We start from the raw sequence: 22056 nt of genomic DNA, 5'->3' as shown, positions 1-22056 counted from the left end.
TGTATCAGTGAGTGACTGTTAGAACTGATGTGCAAAGGTAAAAGCTGCAGATATTCCCCTATGTAAAATATCAGAGTCCTAAAAGTTGCACAAATATCAGTGAGCAACTTCACATGTAGAGTTTTCCTATTTTAGAATATAGGAAGCCACCTAAAATGATGTAACATCCATTCAAGTACTAGATGTCCTATGTTCCAGTCCCATCTACAAATCCTTAAAAAAAAAGTCTCCAGCAAGCGACCAATGACTTCATAATCGGGTGCAGAGCAAGTAGCCAGGAACCAAGTTATGGTCAGGGTTGGGGACTGAAAGGCTGTTCTGGGTAAGACAAACTGAAGACACCAGCATTAAGATTATTGAATATTTGTTTTAGAAAAACTATGAAATATTAGACAATTTTTTTTTCTTAGCAGCAGATTACGTATTCATGCTGAAAAGTACAGTATGGCTTGATACTGCATTAATACATGGTCCAGTGTACTAAGATCAAAAGAAATAAATCATTATGAAGCTGTAAATGGCTTCTTCATAGTTTTTAAATATTATACTATGCTGAAACTCCTATTACTTATATTAAAGCAACTGAAACTGTTGCTCCTAAAAATGTTACAGGCCATATCACACGTCTTGTTTTCAACTCCTTACAAAACAATAGACCATAAGAAAATGAAAGAAATAATATGGATCTAACACAACCCAGTATTGTAATTTAGATCAATTAAAAAGAAAAAAACAACAAACCATAATAAGCTGGATTTTTTAAGGATCTAATGTACAAGAATGTTGATCGTATCCATTTCAAAGCTACAGTGACATCTGTGACAGTATGTAGCACTATTTCTGCATTTAAGTGCTCAACAAGATGCTTGTGCAAACTAAGAAAAAAAAAAAAGGTAAATATATTTACCTATCAGTAGGACAAGAAGTGCTAAAACTACTGTTTGGGAAAAAAACAAATCAAAACAAACCCCTCCCCCTTCACCCAAAATCACAACAATTTTTATTTTTTAATGATTTTTTTTACTGTCAACTTTAATCAGTGAAATCATTAGAAAACAGTAAAGAATATGTAAATAATCAACAATGTAATTTGTTTATTATGGCTTAAGGTGCAGCAAGCAAAACCAAAAAAACCTGTCTACTGCGAAGTTTCACAATTATTTCAAAAACAAAGCTACCTACATTTAAAAGTTACAGCACAATGTTGATATCTTAAATATATTTGAAAAATTAAACCTTAACAAAATTGCATGAGCAAAATTTTCTGGTTAACCATTTAATGTACTAACTTTCCTACATATTTCTCTCGATATTCTGTTCACATGAAGTGAATTCTGTATTCTGGTATTTTCAGGATTCTATCATCTGAAAATTCAGAGATACAATCTGGGTTCAATTCTTGATTTTTGTCTTCACAATATATACTATTTCAGTTTCTTCAGTTCTCTAGCAGGAATCTACAACTTTTTTTTTGTTTCTTTTTTGTTTGTTCTGTTTAAGATGTTCTAAAGATGTTTTTAGCTGATAAACCAGTGGTTGTTAACTTCTGAAGAGCTTGATTTGATTTTCTTTAAATTTCTTTTAAACAGACCAAAAAAACCCCCAAAATCACCTGAAAAAACCACATTCTGTAGAAACTATGAAACATTGCTAACTTCTATATAGTGTTACAAAAATGTTTTGTTACCTGCTCTCTATTATATCAGCACCATTTAACATCTGTATATACTTCTCCCTTGTACTCCAGCGAGTCATAATAACTGCTGTAGCTGTAGTGTCAAACTGAAAATTAAAACCACAAACAAAAATTGCTCTCTAGCTCTTACCAAAAAAAATGCAGTTGAATATGCATCACTTATCTGTTGGAACCATTAAAACTGTTTTCTTAAAATCCTTGTTGAAATGGCTGTTGAATGCCAAGGCCTCTCTAACTTAATTGCAAGTTCTAATTCATTTGGGCAGCAAGCAGGATCCGTGATTCCTGCCACTGCTGGCAGACAGGACAGTGCACCAGCCTATATGTGCTAATAATGCACATAGAGACATATTGAGAAATAGCACAAATCTGAACTGTTATTGACCTCTTTACAAGATCCACAGCTAAGGAAAGGATTCCTAAGCACAACTACAGAAAATAATTTACTGACATGAATTCTCTTTACTAATCCCCAAACATTAGAAAGTCTTGAAAGAACAGTCAAGCCTTTTATAATAAATTTTTATAATCTTCATCATCTACTCTCAAGTCACCTCACTTTGGTTTTTTTTTTTGTAATGGAAAAAATAGTTAGACTGATTTATTGGTTTTCGTACAAGAAGTTTCCTGACTTTTGCATTTTTTAAGATCAGATTAGTGTATGTAATACTGAAAGGCACATCTTGGTAATTGCAGTTCTTGACTCAGTAAGTTAAAGTGGCTTAGGATTCTGAGTCACAACTTTTAAAATCTTTCTGAATTACAGTTTCTAGCAAAAAAACCCAAATCAGTTAAGGAGGTTACAAATATTGAATTTCTGCACTACTTTAGATCTTAGGTCAAGATAAAATACTGTCATATACGCAAGACACCACAGTGGCTAACATAAGCAGCCTCTGGAGACAGATGTTAAGTAAGCTATCTCCCATATTAGGCTTTATCTGCATATCTAAAAATTAGAAGACTTTAAAGTGTTAAGATTTAACATAAATTATTTGGAGACTTTAAAGAGGTATCATTAAAATAGCCATTTTTAAATCCCCCTCTTCCTTTTTACAAGCAAATAAATGTCTAAAGCCTTGTTAATACATAGCATTCTTGGCATCAGCAACCTCATGTGGAAGCACAATGAATTATAGTTTTTTGGAGATAGTATTTCTGACCCTCCCCCTCTACTCCACTTCTAACTTAGAAGTTATTTGTTCTGATGTTATGAGGACAAAAGCACATAGCTCTCTATACTATTCAATATCCCAGAATTTTTATCATGCAGTTTATAAGTTGTGTGCCAACTTCCTACTTTTTCTCTAATCCACATTCATTATGTATGCCAAATGTAAACTTTAGATCTTTTTCCACAGCAAAGCAAAGAAGTACTTTTTAATGGACAATACAAAAGCAAACATTTCTTTGTCAATCAAGAGGTTACCCAGAAGTCATTTAACTATTAATTACAACCCTTTAAAAAAATCAAATACCGCAGTAAAATTGTTGGTGTAGTTTCTTTGCCAATAATAGTTTCTACTGATCTGCCTATAGATAGTGTCAATATAATATAGCATTAACTTACTTGAGGCCTTCCTGCTCTTCCAATCATTTGCAGAATATCAGTTTCACTGTACTCTTGGAACACTCCTCCAACATAATGCATTGTGGATTTTATAACCACCAGATGTGCAGGTAGATTGACTCCCATAGCTAAGGTGCTAGTAGTAACTACATTAGATTAAAGTATATCGATTGCAAGATGAACACCATCAAAATGTCTGGCAGACACTAAATAAGTAGCAAATAAGTGACTAACTCTTGATTCCCAAAAGCTCTTATTTTCTAGTGAAGTCAGTGGGTGTTCTGCACCACAAAGAATTAGATGTAGATTACAGACATACATTTGCATTATAATTCCTGTGTATCTGATTGATCACCAGTATTCATTTATTATCAAGTGTTATTTAACAAATTACATGCCAGATATTTTTATTTAAACATTCCTTAACATTTGGATATTAACCAGAATCCAATCCGTCTTCAATTTAACAGACACACACTGAGAACCATTATTCATGTTTCTTCATGGATAGATATTTGAATATAGCCATGACTTCATCTTGCTTTGTAGTGATCAATACCTTTAAGATAGATTTACTTATTTATTTTTTAAGTCATCCATTGTTTATATCCATGGTACCAAACTAGAATCACCACCAATACTGTCACAATACCTTACCAATGCATACTCTCACATGGAAAACACCAGTCAAATTTGTGGCAAATTATCTCACACTCATGTTTTCTAATTTACTTTCTCTAAGGAATATATGGGGTGGCAGGAATTGAACATGGAAAGCCAGCTATAAAAGCCAACTATTCCACTAGGAAAACAAAATATTAATGATTTTCCAGTTCTTTTTTGAAATGAAAGGGTAACTGAAATAAGTAACCATAGGTACATCAGGAAAGAAGAATCCAACCTAAACTAAAGGCATATCCACACCATTTTCTGAGAATATTACTGTTTTTCATATTGTGATGGTATGCAAAACGGGAAATTTGTCAAAGCAAAATGATCTAACCATAAAAATGTTGCGAAGAAAGGTTACTTACGAGCACAATCAGAGCTTCAGTCCATATGTATACACATACACACACAGTGGGTATACATACACTGTATTTCAAGACCAAAGAATTTTCCCCCTTTGCAGTATCTGTGAAAGGTGTGTTAAAACCCTACCCCCATCATACTCACAGACCTAGAAAGTGGAATATGCCCCATAGTCTTTTATTCCCCCCTCAGCTGTAGAATTCTAGCGTGTAATTCTAGTATCTCAGATGATTCTGAAATATTCATACAAACTATAAATTTCAAAGGACTTAAGTACCAATAAGCAACTTTGTATTCTTTCAGTGGTAGTTCATATGTATGTTCACATTGTGTTCAGCTGTGGCACAGGGTCTCAAAGTTATTTTTGCAAAGAACCACAGTCTCCCGAGATTTCAGAAAAGGCACTGCAGTTGGCAAAGCTGTTCACAGTGCACCATGCAGCCAAAGTACAGTAGATTGCAGGGATGCACAGACTTTTTAATACCACGGACCCTGTGAGTCTAGCAAGGTTACCAGAACACAGTAAGGGTATCTACCTTAAGTTTTCACAGTGAGCCACAACCACTATACAGGAAAGACAAAAAATCCATTAATCTTTCAGTGCTGTACACGAATCACACAAACAATTCTCCCCATAGGGTCTGAATCTTTTTACAGAAAAAGAAAGCCTGGATGAGATGAGCCCATTATGTCTCAGACACTTTCTCATTTCAGGTAACACAAAATGAAATACTTCTTAGGAACCTCCCCATCAGTCAAAACACCTTGCATGGGAGTTTGAAAATAATATTCCACCCATCTAAGAAGCCCTGCTGCAAAGCACACAAACAAAGAAAACGTCACGTGAACTCTGAGGAAAGACACACTAGAAGAGTTCCACCTCAACAGGATGGCTCAGAGGTATGAAAAGGAAATGGATGTGGCCAGACCTGTACAGACATATGAGGGATTATGACCTCCACATATGCTGAAAAGAAGTTCTATGGTCTTTAGTAATAGTGTGTAAGTACACTCACAGGGTAAAAGTGCATGTGAAACACAAACACATCTTCATCTGGATTTCACAAAGTAATTCCAAAGGTTAAACAAACTATAGAATCATAGAATATTACCACTTTGAAACTGCAGTCTTTTCAGCATATGTCAACAACATTCTAACTTTCAAAGTTGAATTTACTTACAAAGTACTGGTAAGTCTCCTACAGTAAAAGCTCCTTCAATTATTTTTCTGTCAGATATCTCCATACCCGCATGATGATAAGCCACACCATACATTAAAAGATCTGATAACGAAATAATTACATTCATCACTTGACTAGGTTTACTCAAGCATGTATTCACTCACAGAGCAGAGATGTTATATTTACCTCTCAGTCTGGAATCTTTCAATGCATTTGCAGACTTCTGTAATCTGTGCAACACAAAAAAACCCCAAAACTTCAAAATCACAAAACAGATTCACTAATGTAAGTGGAATATAAAAAAATGCAAGTATGTTTTTAAAATGCGAAAACAAAGCTTCATGGGAAACTAGATACACAATTACCTCAGGAAAGATTGTAAGATGCATGCCTTGACATGTACATTTTTTACACACTTTCCCATCGTTCTACTGTATTTGTGATTTTTAAGGATGTTCTTAGTTTTCAACTATGTGTTAGACTATCAAAAGGACATAGTTGTAAAATAATTTTAAAAATATATATTCTTTGGATATTTTCAACCATCACCTTTCCCATCTTCACAAAGGGAACAAACTGACTCTCTGGGGTAGCTGTTGCAGCCTTTCCAGCCCAGTCATCTTTCCATGTCAGGACCTAAAATCTAGACAGGTTGTTCACATAAGGCAAAGACTGTGTTTGAGGTCCAAAATCAGGAAATAGCTTCTGCAGCTGCCATGACTGGGCAACCCTGAAGTAAATTATAATTAACATGGGTTAGGGCTGTATTTATTAAAGGTATCTGATAATGCAAAGACTTCTAATGGCTTAACTTAAAACACTAGTAAGACCACATCCAATTCAACTACTCATATGCTTAATCTTTACACTATAAGGCCTTATAGGACCATAGGAATAAACATTTGTATGTTTAGAAAGCAGCTTTTAGAAACAACTTATGCTTGTGAAAAGTACCCTAAAAATCTGAGAAGTAAATAAAGCTTCTCAAAAGCAGAACCAGTTTACCAAAAAGAATGTTAACTATGATGATGACTTTGTTGCAGACACTCCTCTGCTAGAACAACTTGGATGTAAAAATACCTTTGTTTCTGTTCTATACTCAGTAGAAATTTAGCATCTTTTGCAAGAACAGAAGCGGCCTGCTGTACTCCTTTTCTTGTGGCACAAAACTGTAAGAAAAGATTTTATTTTTTTTAATCAACACTCTTAAGAAAGAAAGAACTTCAAATGTGATTAAAAAAAGCTGTGGTACCACAAGTGCTGGTTTTTGTTCCGAGTAGGCTTGTATAATACTAGCTATCTTGTAGTTAAGAGTTAAGTCAAATTTGAATTCTGTCTGATTGTCACTGCAAGGAAAGCCAAGAACAATTTTGCGTAGCTTCACTGGTCGTTGATCCTCATCTATTTTCAGACATACAGCAGGCATCTTGGTATCTGAAAGCCATTCTGCAATCTTTAAAAAAGAAGAAATGGAATAGAAATGACAATTTTCTGCTTTTAATCATGCTCTGTTCTAACTGCATCACAAAATAATAAGTTAGCTTTTGTCACATGTAAACTATTAACATATTTGACATTGCTTTTATCATTAAAATCACAGGTGAAGTTCTGCTTTCTACAGGACCAATATCATTCAGACTGAAATCTCAAGTCTGTTGTGATTTGTACTTTGAGACAAATACCACAGACAGAAGTCTAAAACTGAATCATGTCCACACTTGGTTGATAGCTCCATATGGTTGTAGGTCCTTTGTTATATGAACATCAACCTCACAGCCGTCTCCAGCTGACAGCTTAAAAATGCCAATTTTGTTATCAACCTAAATTTGTAACTCCAGGTAAATTGTATAAAATACAACTACATTGATTAAAATACAGTTAAAATGTAACTCTTACATCTTCAGCGTTTGGGATTGTTGCAGAAACTGCTACAAATCTCAAGGGAGGAATAGTGTCATGTTTCTCTATAAGATGACAAAGAGAAGACTGAAGAGTCTTCATCCGACTGACTACAACTTCTAACGTTGCACCACGACTTTCATCCTTTATAACGTGCACCTATTAGGAATTTTAAAAGATTTGCTAAATATTTCTCCAGTTACAATCTATACATGTGTTAAATGAATGTTATATTTTTTAAGTTTCCTTTTATCTTCAAGAACAAAACCTGTACGTATAAAATATTAATTTTCTTACCTCATCAATGAGAAACAGTCGTACAAGCTGGACTATAGAGTTGTCTCTCCATCTTCTAGTCATGCTATCCCATTTTTCCTGGGAGAAAAACCACCACAATAAAACAACAGAAAGCGAAAGATATTTTAAAGGCCAACATATGCCAGAAGTACGGAACAAGCAGACATGCCTAAACTTTAATAAAACTTTAAGCAAAATAAGTTAAATTAATTCAAGCCAATGCCATGTATGTTTCATCTGGCACATTGTTATATTACTAACTGTTCTTTATGTGGCCTAATAGTATGCATAGCAGTGTGCAGGCAAGCATAGCGATCATAAAATTACTACTTATTAGCAAAAAAAGGAGCAGTCCTAGTAGCATACAATTAGCAGACTGCTAATGTCTGCTTATTCTAGGTTTCTGTAAGAATTGTGATTGAAACCTACAGGTGTAGTGATAATAATGTGAGCGTGATGTATTTCAAATAAATCATCCATCATTGTATCTCCTGTTATTTCCTTGCAGCTGAGTCCTATAGGTCCAAATTTTTCTTTCCAATCATCAAAACGCTGACTGCATAGAGCTTTTATTGGAGCCACTAAAAATACAAAAAACAGAGTTATATCAGGTAAACCAAATCTTCAACTGTTTTGCTAAAGATGCTAACTGCATACATTTTTAAGATGTCTTCCTGGATTTAATTTCCCTAATTTTCAGCTTTGCACCCCAAAGCATAAAATTTGTAACAGATATTATCATCCTTATTATCCTATTCCACGTGCACAGATCCATGTTGAGCTTTGGGTCCCTGTTCTTCCCTATCAGCAATCAGAAGCAGAACCCTTTAATTGGGGTTATTTATGCCCTCTCTTAATCCTGATTTTTTCCTCAATCCCACATGGAAACAATCATTCAGCTATCAAAGGTTTTCTCACGGACAGAATAAACGACAGGAAATACATCTTTTCTAATGGAATATCATACCTTTTTCCAGTTCTGAATTATTTGAGCACTCTGTATTCAGAGAAAAAAGGGTTATAAATGAAAAACCATCCACATGCAGGAAACAGAATGCCAGAAGAAATAAAAATCTATCTAAACCAAATGTATAGTTAAGTGTAGTCAGGGTCATAACAAGCAGCGAACAGCAGGTAGCAGCTAATGCAGCAGGTAGCATTTCTGATGCTGGTCCTCATAAACAGACTCCCAAAACAATCTGTTTCTTATTTTTTTTTCCTCCCTGAGGATATATACTATACTTTTGCAGATGGAGGTTGATTCCTAGAAATCAGAAGTAATTCTTTACAAAGACTGATAGTAGCAACACATGTAAGTCTATATTGGATAGGTAATCTATGAGGAGAATGCAGTGATTTAAGTGAAAGAAGTGATCTACACATGATCCAAAAGCAGTACTAATAAAATAGATCTTGACAGTGATTACATTCTAGACTAGTTAGAGCCACTGGAATACAAACCATTTCTGCATATCAGCTGACAAGTGATCTGTAAGATGAAGGGTTTTAAAGAACCAGTTTCTATTTCTGGAAGAGGTATAAAAATCTCATAAGCGTATCAGTGGCCTATAAAGCAGGGGAAATCACTGCTCCAGAAAACTGATTAAGCTACCAGCAAGTAACTCACAAAATTGCAAAAGTAATTATCTTTTGCTATGCAAGAATGCAAGAAGCTAGTGGTTGCTCCCAGAACTTGTCACCAATCCTTAGCTTCTGTTAAAGCTATGGGAAACAACTCTGATGTACACTACTACTGCAAACTAATTCACATACATTGGACCACTGATAAATCAGATACCAGATCACACTCCAACAGTACATAATCTGACTGACACCTCTGTTCTGACATGCAGAAAACTGACATGTCTCCTCCATCGCTGTTGAACCTGGAAAAGTCAGCAGATCTAATAACTGCTTCCTGACTGAACGTTTCAACCAGCCAATTTGTATCAATTCTACCAATGCAAACAAAAACATTACAGTACACTGAAATGCTCCACCTCAATCCACTGACATAGAAATTATAATACATGCCTGTTCATAAAAATCTGTTTACAATATACAGTAAACGCTAAATCAACACTAGCTTTATTGTAAGAATTTGAACACTTTGGAATTAAAAAATAGAAAAAATAATTAGGCTGAAACTTTTGTATATGTAAAGATCAATCATTAATAGTAAGACTGACAAATAAATCACAGCATGAATTAATAAAAACTGGGAAAAAATTTAATCTGATTTACATGATATGAACTCATTTCTCCAAGAAGGAAAGAAAAAGTATAATTGTTGTGACTATCTTCAAGTATTTTCATTAGTACCTATACAGATCAATTAAACTTACAAAGATCACAGTTCTGTTGCCTCTGAACTAGTAGACAGAATGTAACAGCATAAAACTACCAGGTTAGTGGAAAATTTGATCCTCATGTCAGAGCAACAGATAGGCATGCAAAAGATACTGCAAGATTTCTGGCGCTGCCACTAAGAATTTGTTTTAGTTTCCTTTGCTTTCTTCTTCCTTTTCATGTCTTCTTAGAGGACAAGCTCTTGACAAGATTTTTAAAATTTTTACTTGTATAGGTAATGCTGAACACTCAATTACACAGTGCTGTTAAATACCAAACATAGTTACAATGGTATCATGAATAAACAAACCCTAAAAGAAACAACTTCTAAAAGAATGAGGTAGGTCACAATTTCTTAACATATTTAATTTCAATATTATTAAATCACTCATTCCAGATCTCCATATTTACAGAATATTTTATACTGCTGTCACCAAAATGTTTGAAGTTGCATAATACTTACTGTAAACAACTTTAATGTTAAACCAAGGCAGTGGGGCTCCCATGAGTAATCTGGTAATAGCTAGCTCAAACATTACAGTTTTTCCAGAGCCAGTCGGAGCACAAATCACAAAATTCCTATCTGTATAAAGAAGCTAGGAAAGAATTGCAAAGTAGTAAATATAACACTGCTATCCATTGTACCTATTCATATATTCCAAAAGCGTTATCTAGAGGAAAACAACACAAGGAAATTACTATTACATTGATGTAAGTAATTATCTAAAAATTTTTGTATTGCATGTGAACTTTTAAGTTACAGCAAGAGAAAGAATATCCTCTGCTACACATCTGCCACAGAAATGTAAATGAGAGAATGTACATCTAAAGTTATTACGTAATGAAGTCTACCATTCTGCAAGCAAAAGAATCAGTTACCTAGCCTTAGATGACAATAATACAGAATCACTGCCAATGTCCAACTGCAACTGAACATAGGCTCATGAGAAAAAGGTATTTTGTGCTCATATTCAAAGTGCAATTGGTTTTCCTTCTGTAATTCAATCAGCATTTAAAATTCCACCATTGTTGAAAATATCTAAGTTTAATAGAATATTTTCAATAATGACAAAAGTAGGTTTTGTATGACTATGCTTCCTTCCTTCCTTCCTCCACCATCTCAGAAGTGAGGTATGTCCATGTCAGGTTCCCTCATTTCCCTCTGACCAGGTTGACTCTGCCCTCCTTCTTCTCCGTAGTGCTACCAACTCTCCCTCCATGCAGCATGCTCTGTGCAGCCTCACCTCCTTCCTTCCCTCCCAACTCCTCATGGATTCTACTATTCTCATTCTTTTTTTCTTTCCTTCTAGCTCTTAATGCTTTAAAACTATTCTATAACTGCTAGGAGCTCACAAGGATGAACAGGAATTATCTAGTACTTGATTTATAACTAACTATAGCAATGACTGACACTGACAGTACTGCTGAACAGTTGCAGAAATTACCCATGTTCTTCACCTACCATTCTGAGTTTTCCAATGCTCACAAAACATCAGTGAAAGATGAATGCTGCATGGAATACAAAATTTTCCCTGATTTTTGTTAAATAATCCTTTGCAACATTCACTGTGATTCAACCAGGGAAGTTCTACAAAGTCAAATGCTTACAACTCATTTCTTAGAATCAAGAGACTTACTACCAAGTTTAATTTTGCAAGCTTAACCAATAAAAAAAAATGCACAAGACCATTATCTTTTTAATATGCTGATTTCTCTTAATATTCAACAACATGTCATGTCTTATACATGAGTGATAAGCAAACCTTGTCCTTCCTGGTACCTTACAAACACATAAGGTTTGTAAGGTACCAGGAATTAAGGAATGTGAATACATGAATAATTCAAAAACATTTTTTTTAAAAACTATTGCCTTCAGAACCCTGTTTTTGCAACTTTCATGCAAGTAAATCTTGCTTACAGCTGTGGTTTTCCATTAGTCTAGGAGCAAAGCGTCACATAAGATTATTTTACAGGCCAATATGATGTAATCATCAGAAAATAAACACCAGTTTGGAAGTAATAATACACCAAATCTATGCATAAAACTAAAAAAGTAAGGGAAAAAAGCAAACATACAGCTCCCCATATAATTTAAATATTAGATTATTCTGCTCATATAAACACCATTCTTAAAATATCTCCTGAATAATGTTTTATAAAGAGAAGAAATTCAAACAAAAACATTTGCAACATCAGAAGTAGCTTAAAAAACATGCTTAGAAATGTTTGTGAATGACACTGGGATTTCCCCTAGAGCTCAATAAAAATTTCAAATGCTGTGTTGGAAGTCTGATGGAACCTGTATCTCCTCTCTGCAGCAGAACCTGTAATACAATCTTCCTAAACTGGTTGCTTTCAAAGTAAGTTTCAGTTTTTAAAGAAAGAGATAGCTGATAAAAAGGGCATAGGCAAGTATACCTTCTCCAAAAGGACAATATTCTCTAAAGTTCTGGTTTTCTTAAAAAAATATTACTAATCTGTACACATAAATACACCTGCAATTCATATCTCCACACAAAAGTACTAAACACAAGAAAAACATTTTTACAAGTTCTTCAGGTCTCTCCTCCTTAAGGTAAGTTCAACCCTGCTCAACTATTCCAGGCAGAGGTTCTAGATATACTAGTTTTCTAACCCCTTTTTAGTTCTGAATCTCAAGGTACCATTTAAATTTGTCTACAAAGTATTACTTGCAGCTGTAGCTAATGTTTCATACTTACATCATCCAAAGCTTTAGACTGTGCATAGTTAAAATATGGGAACTCCTTAAAGATACTTCTAAATTGGGTTGCTTGATAGCATTAAGGAAAGTAAAACAATTGAGTGAAAATTATAAAATTTATTTTAGAAATTTAAGTGCATCTCTTTCTTGTAATTTAAATGCAAACTTAAAACATATGCAACAATCTTTTACTGATACAGGCTTGTAAAAAATTATCAAAAAGTAACCTATTCAATGATTTAGTAGCTTTATTTAGATTCTTGGTGTGACATATATTCCACTTCACAAAAAAAACCCACTACCTATTTAAGAGGTCTTAGGATTACACCAATAATCAAGAATCTCATCCCTGGCACAGGCTTCATGGAATGGCATACAATTATGAAATGCGAAACTGCAAGGGACAAAAGCTTTATTCTATACTGTAAAGCAGATACAAGAGCAAGCAGAGCACTGCTGTTAGCATATCTAAAGTGTCAATGGTCACATTATATTTGTATTATAACACAACCTAAATAGCATAATATTGTATGGCCAGTCATAACAACAGCAAAGAAATTCACCTAAAATCTATTAGTGCTGACAGTGGTTTTAAAAATATTTTCAATTGCTAATATTGTGTATTCTTCAGGCAACAATATTCTTATCTAAAATACAGGTAAGAGGAAAAGAGAATATTGTTACATTACAAATCCAAACGAGTGAGTTGAAACTTGTCTGGACTTGCACTGAAGCCACACAAGCAGACTAACTGTAACCACCTGATCAGGCTGAGGCGGTACACACGGTCAGGCATAACAGTAACAAGTACAGTGAACTGCTGAGGCCTCAGACTGATGTTACATTAACAGACTAAATAAAGAGAAAAAGAAAAAGGAGTAAAACAAGAAAGAGAAGTAGTTACACATAAACACTAAAATATGAGTAAAGATAAGCAAGTAATATTAGACTAAAGAAAATATGGATTGTTAAAAAAAAAACTTCTCTAGAATTCCCTCTCCAAATAAATAATCTATTTTCAAAATGCAGAAGACCATCTGTAATTGGCAAATTCAGAACAACTGAGTTATTACTCATTTTGGAAAGTATTACACGTCTTAAAGCTATTCACATTAATTTAAGTTGCCTAAATTTAGGCATTTCCTCTTCCTGATATTTAACCTACCATTTGAGAGGTTACTAGAAACAAAATATTGAAAAGACAGTGTACAAAAAGCAAAAAAAATATTAATATTGACAGAAATAGATGTTATGTTAATTTTGTTATGGATTCAAGGCAGAGCCAAGAAGAAGGAAAATTATTGTAAAATCTGCTTAAAGAATGGAAATACACTGTATACACTAAATATAGACCTATAAGGAATATGTGAAGTTTATTTTCTCCCGAGAAAATGGGACAAAAAGTAATACTCAGTTTTCCTAATAAGACTAAATAATAATTCACTTTTCCTTCATTTAAGGTGTATAAGAATATGTGTGTGTTTGCACATAAAATCTTGCCTGAAATATCTATTATGCAAACTAAAAACTTCACATTTTAAAAATAGTTTTGAGAATTTGAATGTTTGAAATAAGAATACATTTGCTTAGCAATGAATTATCTATTAGTTGTCCCATTTTCATTTTAGCTTTGGACGTCCAAAGGGTAAACACCTATTTGTCATTTGATTCCCAGCATTACGTTATAAATCAAAACTACTACAGCAAAATGCATGAGTACCTATGGCTACAAATTAAGTGTTGTAATTTTGTAAATGTGAAAGTATTGTAATAAAATCAGTAAATCAGACACAGCAAATACAAGGATACGTATTTCTGTAACACTCCTCAAAATTTCCAGTTTTCTTCCTGTAGTTCCTAAAGAAATAAAAGTAGTAAATTTATAAAACCAGGTATGTTTTCAACCAATCACCATAAAAAATATGTTCCTGACCCCAAGCTATGTGTTCTGTGGGGAAGCTGCAAGGCTATAGCAAAGTCCAGGTGATATAGAAGGAGCTGACAGGCTAGGACAGGGAGGTCACAAGCTCATAATTTGAAAGGACCATCTTGGTGGCCCTTTGCTGAACTCACTCCAGTTTAAATATGTCTTGCTTTGAGCCTCTGGTACAGTACCACTCGATGTAGTATCTAGAAGTGGTCTCCAAAGTGCCAAGAAGGGGATAATCACTTCCCTCAACTTCCTGGCTGTCAACAAAGCCCAGGATGGTGTCAGCCTTCATTGCTGCTGGGACACACTGCTTGCTCACGTTCAGAGAGCTGTTCACCAGACCCCAGGCACTTCTGCAGAGCTGCCCCCAGTCAGTCCAGCCCAGGGGAACCCCAGGGGTTCCTCCTTCCCTGGGGCAGGACCTTGCATTAATTCCTGCTGAATTTCATGTGAACCCTGGCAGCCCCCTCCTCCAGGATCCCCGTGCAGTACTCCATTTGTGGCAGGCATGTGGGCAGAGTGTGACCCATTAACAACCACCACTCTCTGAGCCTAACCATCCGATCATTTTTCTACCCATGCAGTTGTCCATCCATTCCTAATGTCCTACACTGGATAAAAGAGTGTTATGGAAGACACTGTTTCTCAACCATTCTATGATTCCATGAAAAGCCTTGCTGAAGGCAGAGTAAGTGACATCCACTGCTCTTCCCTCATCCACAAATGTAGTCACTGTTGCTCAGAAGCTAATCATACAGGAATCATGTTTTCATTCCTGACCAGCCTTCAAATCCCATCCTAAGCCACAGCTCTGCCTTACAATTTTCTGCTAGAACTATTTTTCTGTTCCATGTTTCTGTGCCAGTTAGCCAGGTACAGAAGGCACATTCCACAGATGCAACGAGTCCCTGTCCCATAAAGCTTAAATCTAGAAATAAACCACGTGTCCAAAAACTATTAAAAACAAAAAATAATTTCTAAAACAAGTATTTTATCATTCATCAAAATTCTCACCACTTTCCTCCATTTTTCAGCATTTTCCTATTTAAAATCTATTTCTACAGATGTATGAGCCACATCACAAATCACAAATCATATTTTCAATTTCTGGTTTCAAATGAAGACAAGACTACTTACCACATGAAGAGACAAGGCTGCTCTTTCTCAAATTGTTTAGGGGACTGATTTGAAGTGACATTTTAAAAAAGGTTTACAAGACTTTGCACTTTTGAAAATGTGACTCTTCTTCATAAACTGTTTACCCAGCTCATACTAAACAACAGTGCAATTAAGTTTCACAGAATGGCAATATCTTCTATCAGGTTTAGCAAATTATCTCACCTTGAGCGGGTGGGAAAATGTTCCTCACTCTACCTCAGATCATGGATATCAATTTTTATGATATACAAAAGACAGACAGTGGGCTATTTTTCTTGAAATAGAGTAATAATAATTACCTGTCATATCCAGAATCTCTGAAGCATTAGAAAATGATTTCATTTTAATTCCATTTTGAGATGCAATGTCCCCATCATTTAGCCTATGCAGAGTAAAATCTGAATCCTTAGTTATTGGAGCATGATGATTATTTCTCCATAACCCTTCTTGCCTCGCTTTTTCCATGCCTTCACTTGTATGTAAGTAAGTATCAATTTCTTTCACATCAATAGAACGATCTTTAAATTCTGTATTTTTGTACATACAACCAGACATTTTAAATAAGCTGCAAAAGATCCAGGACTTCCATTAATTTGTTGCAGTGTTACACAGTTTCTCTAATATTTGAAAAATAGGTATGCTTATATTATAAGCACAACTAGTAAGATACAATCATAAGAAAAGTATCTAATGTCATTTGAGCTGACACTCTTCTAGGTGAAGAACTCCTTTCAAGATACATTTTAACTTCACTTTCATTCCAGGAAGAACCTGAAAGAATAAACTGCCTGTCTAGGCGGGCTCTGAATCCCAACAGCAGATTAACTGTCAATCTCTGCATAACTAAAATCAGTAGAGAAACAGAGGTTCTGAAGAATGAGAAGAGTTGGGCATAGAAGAGGAGTTGATCTTTAAAACCTCTCATCCCAGGCAGCGCTGAAATCAAGCTGTGAACTGCTCAAGGTATTCCTGGCTGGCTGACCTCTGCTCTGAAGAGCAAATGATCTTAGCCTTCTTGCTTGTTACCATGTGGTTTAAGAACTCAAAACAGTATTTTGAAAAACCTTTGTTACCTAACAATTTCTTCAAAATTAAAGCAACAAACCTCATCCTTACTTTTCTCATAAAAGAGGCTGAACTTAGGACACATTTAATTACAGCACTAAAATATTGCCAAAAAGAAACATCTTTTTTGCTTACATTGAAAAGACTTAGCATCTGAAGCCCTGTTAAAGTACCTTCAACTGAAGGATCCAAAACTGCCTTTAACAAATGTATCTAATGTATAGCTAAAATAATAATATGATTCTGATAATAGCAATAATATATAATGTTGTACATATAATAATTGTATAATAATTATACATAATGATAATTTATAATAATATATAAATAATAATAATGATAGTAATATAATTCTTGATAAATTATCACATTTGACTAGACATGTACCTTTTTCTTAATGTGGAATGCACACTCTCATCATCACTGTTTTCTGGAAAATTACTTAATATTTTGTTTTGTGAAAAATTTGCACCAGGATGCTGAGAAACCCTTATTCTTGTTTTAGATTTATCTTCATCAGGAGAGAGAAACGATGAAACCATGTTCAGACTTTCATGCTGAAAACTAATTTTCTCTCTTTCTCCTAAACTTAATTGGAGCACTTCTTTTTCAGAGGCTATGCCAAAATGAGCAGGTGCTGGTGATTTCTCATTTACTTCCTCACTGTTACTCTTACATTGTTGTATAAACTTCTGGTGCTTTCTCCCTCCTAGAAAAACATCAGTTTATTATAATTTATACTAATATTCATATTCCTATTATTAGTAGTTTTATTAAAGATCTTCCACACTGAATAAGCCCAATTCACATATATTATATGAGCTGATATCTCCATCTTATTGCAAGAACTTCAGTGTATGACTCATGCTGATGAATGCAATGCATCTGTTGTCAATTTAAAGTTTGAAAAAATGGGTCACCTTCTATGCTTCCTACACAAAGTAATGGAGCAAAACTATTCCTCAGAACTACAAACTAGTTTGTAAGACAGAAACTCTTCACCCTGTCCCAAAATAAAGACTGTGGTTTAAAAAAATTATACAGTGACCAAGCTTAAAGTTCCTACTACAAACAACTGTGAGATAAACCCTGTGATATTAACAGTCAAAATCTGTAATGATGTCAGTGACAGGCTGGTTTCATATTCAACTTGCTTAATTATCACATTTTGCAGGGTTAGTTCACAGTAGGATGGGTGTCCTGATCTGGCTGACCATACAAACATTGCTGTCAGCAAAAGGAAGGCAAGACCAGAAATAAGGAATTGAATGCAATAAGATTACAGAACAGCTCTATTCTGCAGCCTATTAATTTCAGTCTTATCCATTTAGAAACTTAAAATCACAATGGCCTGTTTGTGACATAACCCCAACAGTCCTAATTCTACAAACACCAGAAAGCTTATTTGAATGGGTAGTTCTTAATGGAATTGCTCTTGCACAAAGTAGAAAAAAACCCTTTTGTCTTAACAATACAATTCCTGAAAAAAAAAGTCATAAATCAGCACAGCAGCTAAGAAATGCAGACATCTAGTGGGCAGAGATAAAGCAACCGAACTCTTTATAATAAATTTCCTTAAGGTCATCCTGAATGTCTAGGTGGAAGGAATGCTCCATTTAGCAGCAATCAATGGCCAGACTCAAATTTGGCCTCTTGAATAGCATTTTGAAAAAAGCCCCAAAAGGGAAGAAGAAAGTTACGTTCATATAAACTCTCTGGTCCTTGGGTGAGAGACAGGTCATCAGATCCATGTCTTGCATTATGCTCATACAGCTGCTTCCCACTGTGTTATGATTCTTCGTGGAACAATGTGGAGTAGCTGAAATTTTGATCATACTTCTTACCTTGCCCTCTGTGTAGCCTGTATATGCCTAAAGAGGACTGCTAATACTCCAAACATATGTAAGACCATCACTCTCAACTAATATACATGCTTTGTCTATATTTGCATAGCTAGAATATTTCATATTTCACAGCATTAAAAGAGAGAGAAGGAATCATCCGTCATGCTAATTATTTGTTAAACCATTCAAAATGAATGTCAAATATTATGGTTCAGTGGGACTTGGCAGTGTTAGGTTTACAGTTGGACTTGATGACCTTAAAGTTTTTTTCCAACTGAAATGATTCTATTCTGTAATATTTTACCCGTATGAGTGTTGGCTGTATTTCTTTCCAGTTCCCTCTGTAAGTCCTCTGCAGCTGGAATTTCAGCAATAGCTGGAGCAGGTGCAATAGACCAAATCTTAGGCTCTTCATTTTCTAGATACCTATTTTAAACACAAAAATGTAAGGTAGAAGTCTTCTTTAAGCACCCTCCACAACATCCAGCTCAAAATCAGTAATCATAAATAACCTACTGTTTCTCTTGCTAAAAGGTATTCTTATTTTTTTAATTTGTGTGTTCACAGAAAATTTAAGGGGCAAAACTTCTGCTAACACGTATTTCTAATAGCCCTAAGATACACCTGCATCATTCAAACTCCATTGTGCTTGCAAACACATTTCAAAGTATGGCTTAGAAACCTGGAAATTTCTAGCCCCACATTTCTATTGGTGGATAAAAAAGGGAGTTAAAAAATTTCTGCTGTAAAATGATTCAGAGTGTGGAAAAACTTAAAAAACAATTATATATATATTTAACAATAAAGATTTACCTTTGTCTTGTATCTGGTCTTTCATAAAATAAATTATCCAATGAAAAGACCATGTCTGCAGAGTTGAACATTTTTAGATCAGATGTGAAGTATCTTAATCTGCAAAAGGCAGCAGAAGGAACTGTGAAACTGAAATTACTGGAATTGAACCTGTATAAGCAATAAAGGACTTATAAGTGACAATACTTAATTTCTAGATTTTTTTCCTTTTGCAGCTCTTAACTGCATCCTTAATTCTTCTTCAAACAGAGAATACTTTTCCTGATAAAATTTGGTTCCTGTTACTTATGATCAAAAAACCCTATAGGACAGCACTTTAAACAACCTTTACGTTACCGTATCATATCAAGAGGGAAAAAATGGGTAAGAATGAAGATCCAGATAAAGCTGGATATTCAGTTTCTAAGAATAATGTTAAGATTCTTTTATACAACTGCAGTCTATGTATCTAGAAAAACCCCAATGATTACTTTCATTTACAAGCAAATCAGATTTATTTTTTTTTAACCTACATACAAATTGCTTACCTGGATTGGGTAACTGGAATATGGACCCAACTCTTTAACAGGTTTGTTCTGAAACATCAGGACCAGAGACAGTATGTAAATTATTCATCATATACACCACTTTTAAAAATACTCCTGTTAATTTAAATGTTTTCCATTTAGCACCAATCTAGGCATTAGACATGTTTTCTTTATGTGTTGTGTTGGTAAGTTTCATAGCTCTTAATTTTGCTTAAAGACAACTTTAAAAAGCAAAGATCTCACTAAAAGAATACCACAGAAAGGATTTTATGAGTCAAAAATCTTAGATACACTGAAACAAATGGCAAAATACCAAATCAACTTCAACAGAGTTTATAAAACTCAATAAAGGTCAAATGTGGTGATAAAATAACAAAACAAAGCTAACTTATTTCCTAGAGATAAACCAAAGGTGACACTTCTTTTGTTCTCTAGCATCTCATTAGTAACATTAAAAATAAATAAATATATGGTTTAGAGTGCTTTGCAAATAGGAGTCAGGTTTACTTATTTACTGTATAGTCAGCTGTGAATCAAAAATGTTAAAAATATTTTTCTTCCACAGAAGCTACAAAACTTCAAATATTCCAAATAAATGTTTCAAATTTAAAACAGAAAACATTTCACAATACTGGCAGAATATAGAGCATGTAATCAAAACTAACTGTCTGTGAACAGTGAAAAGACAGGTTTTAGAACTTCAAACAAGAAATCCATCAATGCCCCTTTTACACCACTTCTCAGAGTAGGTCTACAACACCACTTCTTCCAATTTCTGCCACTCCCCCACCACCAGGTTCTGCCACTTTTCCCTTCACACTAATAAATCTAGAATTTAGAAATCACACTATATATAACATATATATATATAAATATAACAAAGCTGGTTAATTTTGCCATCATGCTTTCACGTGCTTTTAATGTCAGTAATGCAAAGCAGGAGTTCTCAGCTTTGGGTATCAGTGTGGCAGCAGAAAGCATCTGTCAGGAGTACTATCAAGTTGTTACTATTCAAGTAGTAATTATCTATGTTAAGTGCTTATCCAGCTGAATAACCACCTCTCCATCAGCTCCAAGGAGCTGCCAACACTGCACACCAGCATGAAATGGTTTCCATACTTCAGGTGAGGAACTGTCAATCTATGATTATGCAACTTGTATTTAAGTAAATATGGATTTACAATTCCCATCCCTGAGCAGTCTTTGTTATACACAGTTTAACCTCCCAGGCCTTCAGGCCCCTGCTTTCTATATGCCACTTATTCTTTGACTGGCTCCATTAAGTCCAGTTGCTTGATAAAGTAAATAACAATAGGAGATGACATGGTTATTCTAAAAGACCAGAAAACCATGACACAACACTCCTTTATGTGGTCCTGCATTCATCCACCTGCTTGCTGGCCGTTGGGTGGGCTGTCCCCCTCAAAATCCCCAACCAAGAAATATTGAAAAGTCTCTCAGACTTTTAAAGGAAGAAAAAAATAATTGTAAAAATAGGACAAAACATGTCACCAAGATGAAAAGGAATCAAAGGGTCTTTTCCATACTCTCAATGCTGTTTGATAGCACAAGGGAAATGCATGTTAAAGATGGCAGAATGAGGGAGATGAGTAGGTGCTTGCTGGAGCAGTTCAGACCACTAATTCACACTTACAAAGACATGTTTATCACGTCCTGTAAGCAAAGATGTCTCATGTATCTGCTTTAAGAAACAGCTTACTACAGACTTACGACAGACTTACTACAAACGCTGCAGGCCACAAGGGGGTTTGCTTAGTTTTGAAGCCCCTTTGCTCTTCACTTCCCTCCTAAAACCAAACCCTTTCCTCAGACCTCAGCATTTTACTCAGTGGCCCCTCCAGGGACCTCAAAATGAAGGTTGCAACCTTCAGGGGTGCCGACCCAAACAGCAACTGCTGGCTCCCAGCTGTGACCCAGGTGCCTGAAGGGGCTGAGGGTGCACACACCCCCAC

At 34.9% G+C, this 22056-nt stretch overlaps 1 protein-coding gene across 1 annotated transcript in view; it reads right to left on the bottom strand.

Moving 5' to 3' along the window:
• Positions 1-20151, bottom strand: part of HFM1 (helicase for meiosis 1) — a 38188-nt gene extending 18037 nt beyond the window's left edge. Inside the window, exons 1-18 of the mRNA XM_027814464.2 lie at positions 20084-20151; positions 19557-19655; positions 19048-19169; positions 17287-17608; positions 16134-16399; positions 14556-14603; positions 12745-12815; positions 10488-10620; positions 8105-8256; positions 7676-7753; positions 7376-7537; positions 6732-6932; positions 6560-6648; positions 5666-5709; positions 5480-5581; positions 3267-3412; positions 1688-1782; positions 742-875 (exon numbers count right to left, since the gene is read on the bottom strand). Coding sequence (XP_027670265.1) covers positions 742-875; positions 1688-1782; positions 3267-3412; positions 5480-5581; positions 5666-5709; positions 6560-6648; positions 6732-6932; positions 7376-7537; positions 7676-7753; positions 8105-8256; positions 10488-10620; positions 12745-12815; positions 14556-14603; positions 16134-16399; positions 17287-17608; positions 19048-19169; positions 19557-19627 — 2236 coding nt within the window. The 5' untranslated portion in view covers positions 19628-19655; positions 20084-20151. The remainder of the gene's footprint in view (positions 1-741; positions 876-1687; positions 1783-3266; positions 3413-5479; positions 5582-5665; positions 5710-6559; positions 6649-6731; positions 6933-7375; positions 7538-7675; positions 7754-8104; positions 8257-10487; positions 10621-12744; positions 12816-14555; positions 14604-16133; positions 16400-17286; positions 17609-19047; positions 19170-19556; positions 19656-20083) is intronic.
• Positions 20152-22056: the final 1905 nt, after the last annotated feature.

The sequence above is a fragment of the Falco cherrug genome, chromosome 12, assembly GCF_023634085.1.
Source record: "Falco cherrug isolate bFalChe1 chromosome 12, bFalChe1.pri, whole genome shotgun sequence".
Classification (NCBI taxonomy): Eukaryota; Metazoa; Chordata; class Aves; order Falconiformes; family Falconidae; genus Falco; species Falco cherrug.
Note: the sequence above shows the minus strand (reverse complement) of the source record. Positions and strands in the feature narration are given on the sequence as shown.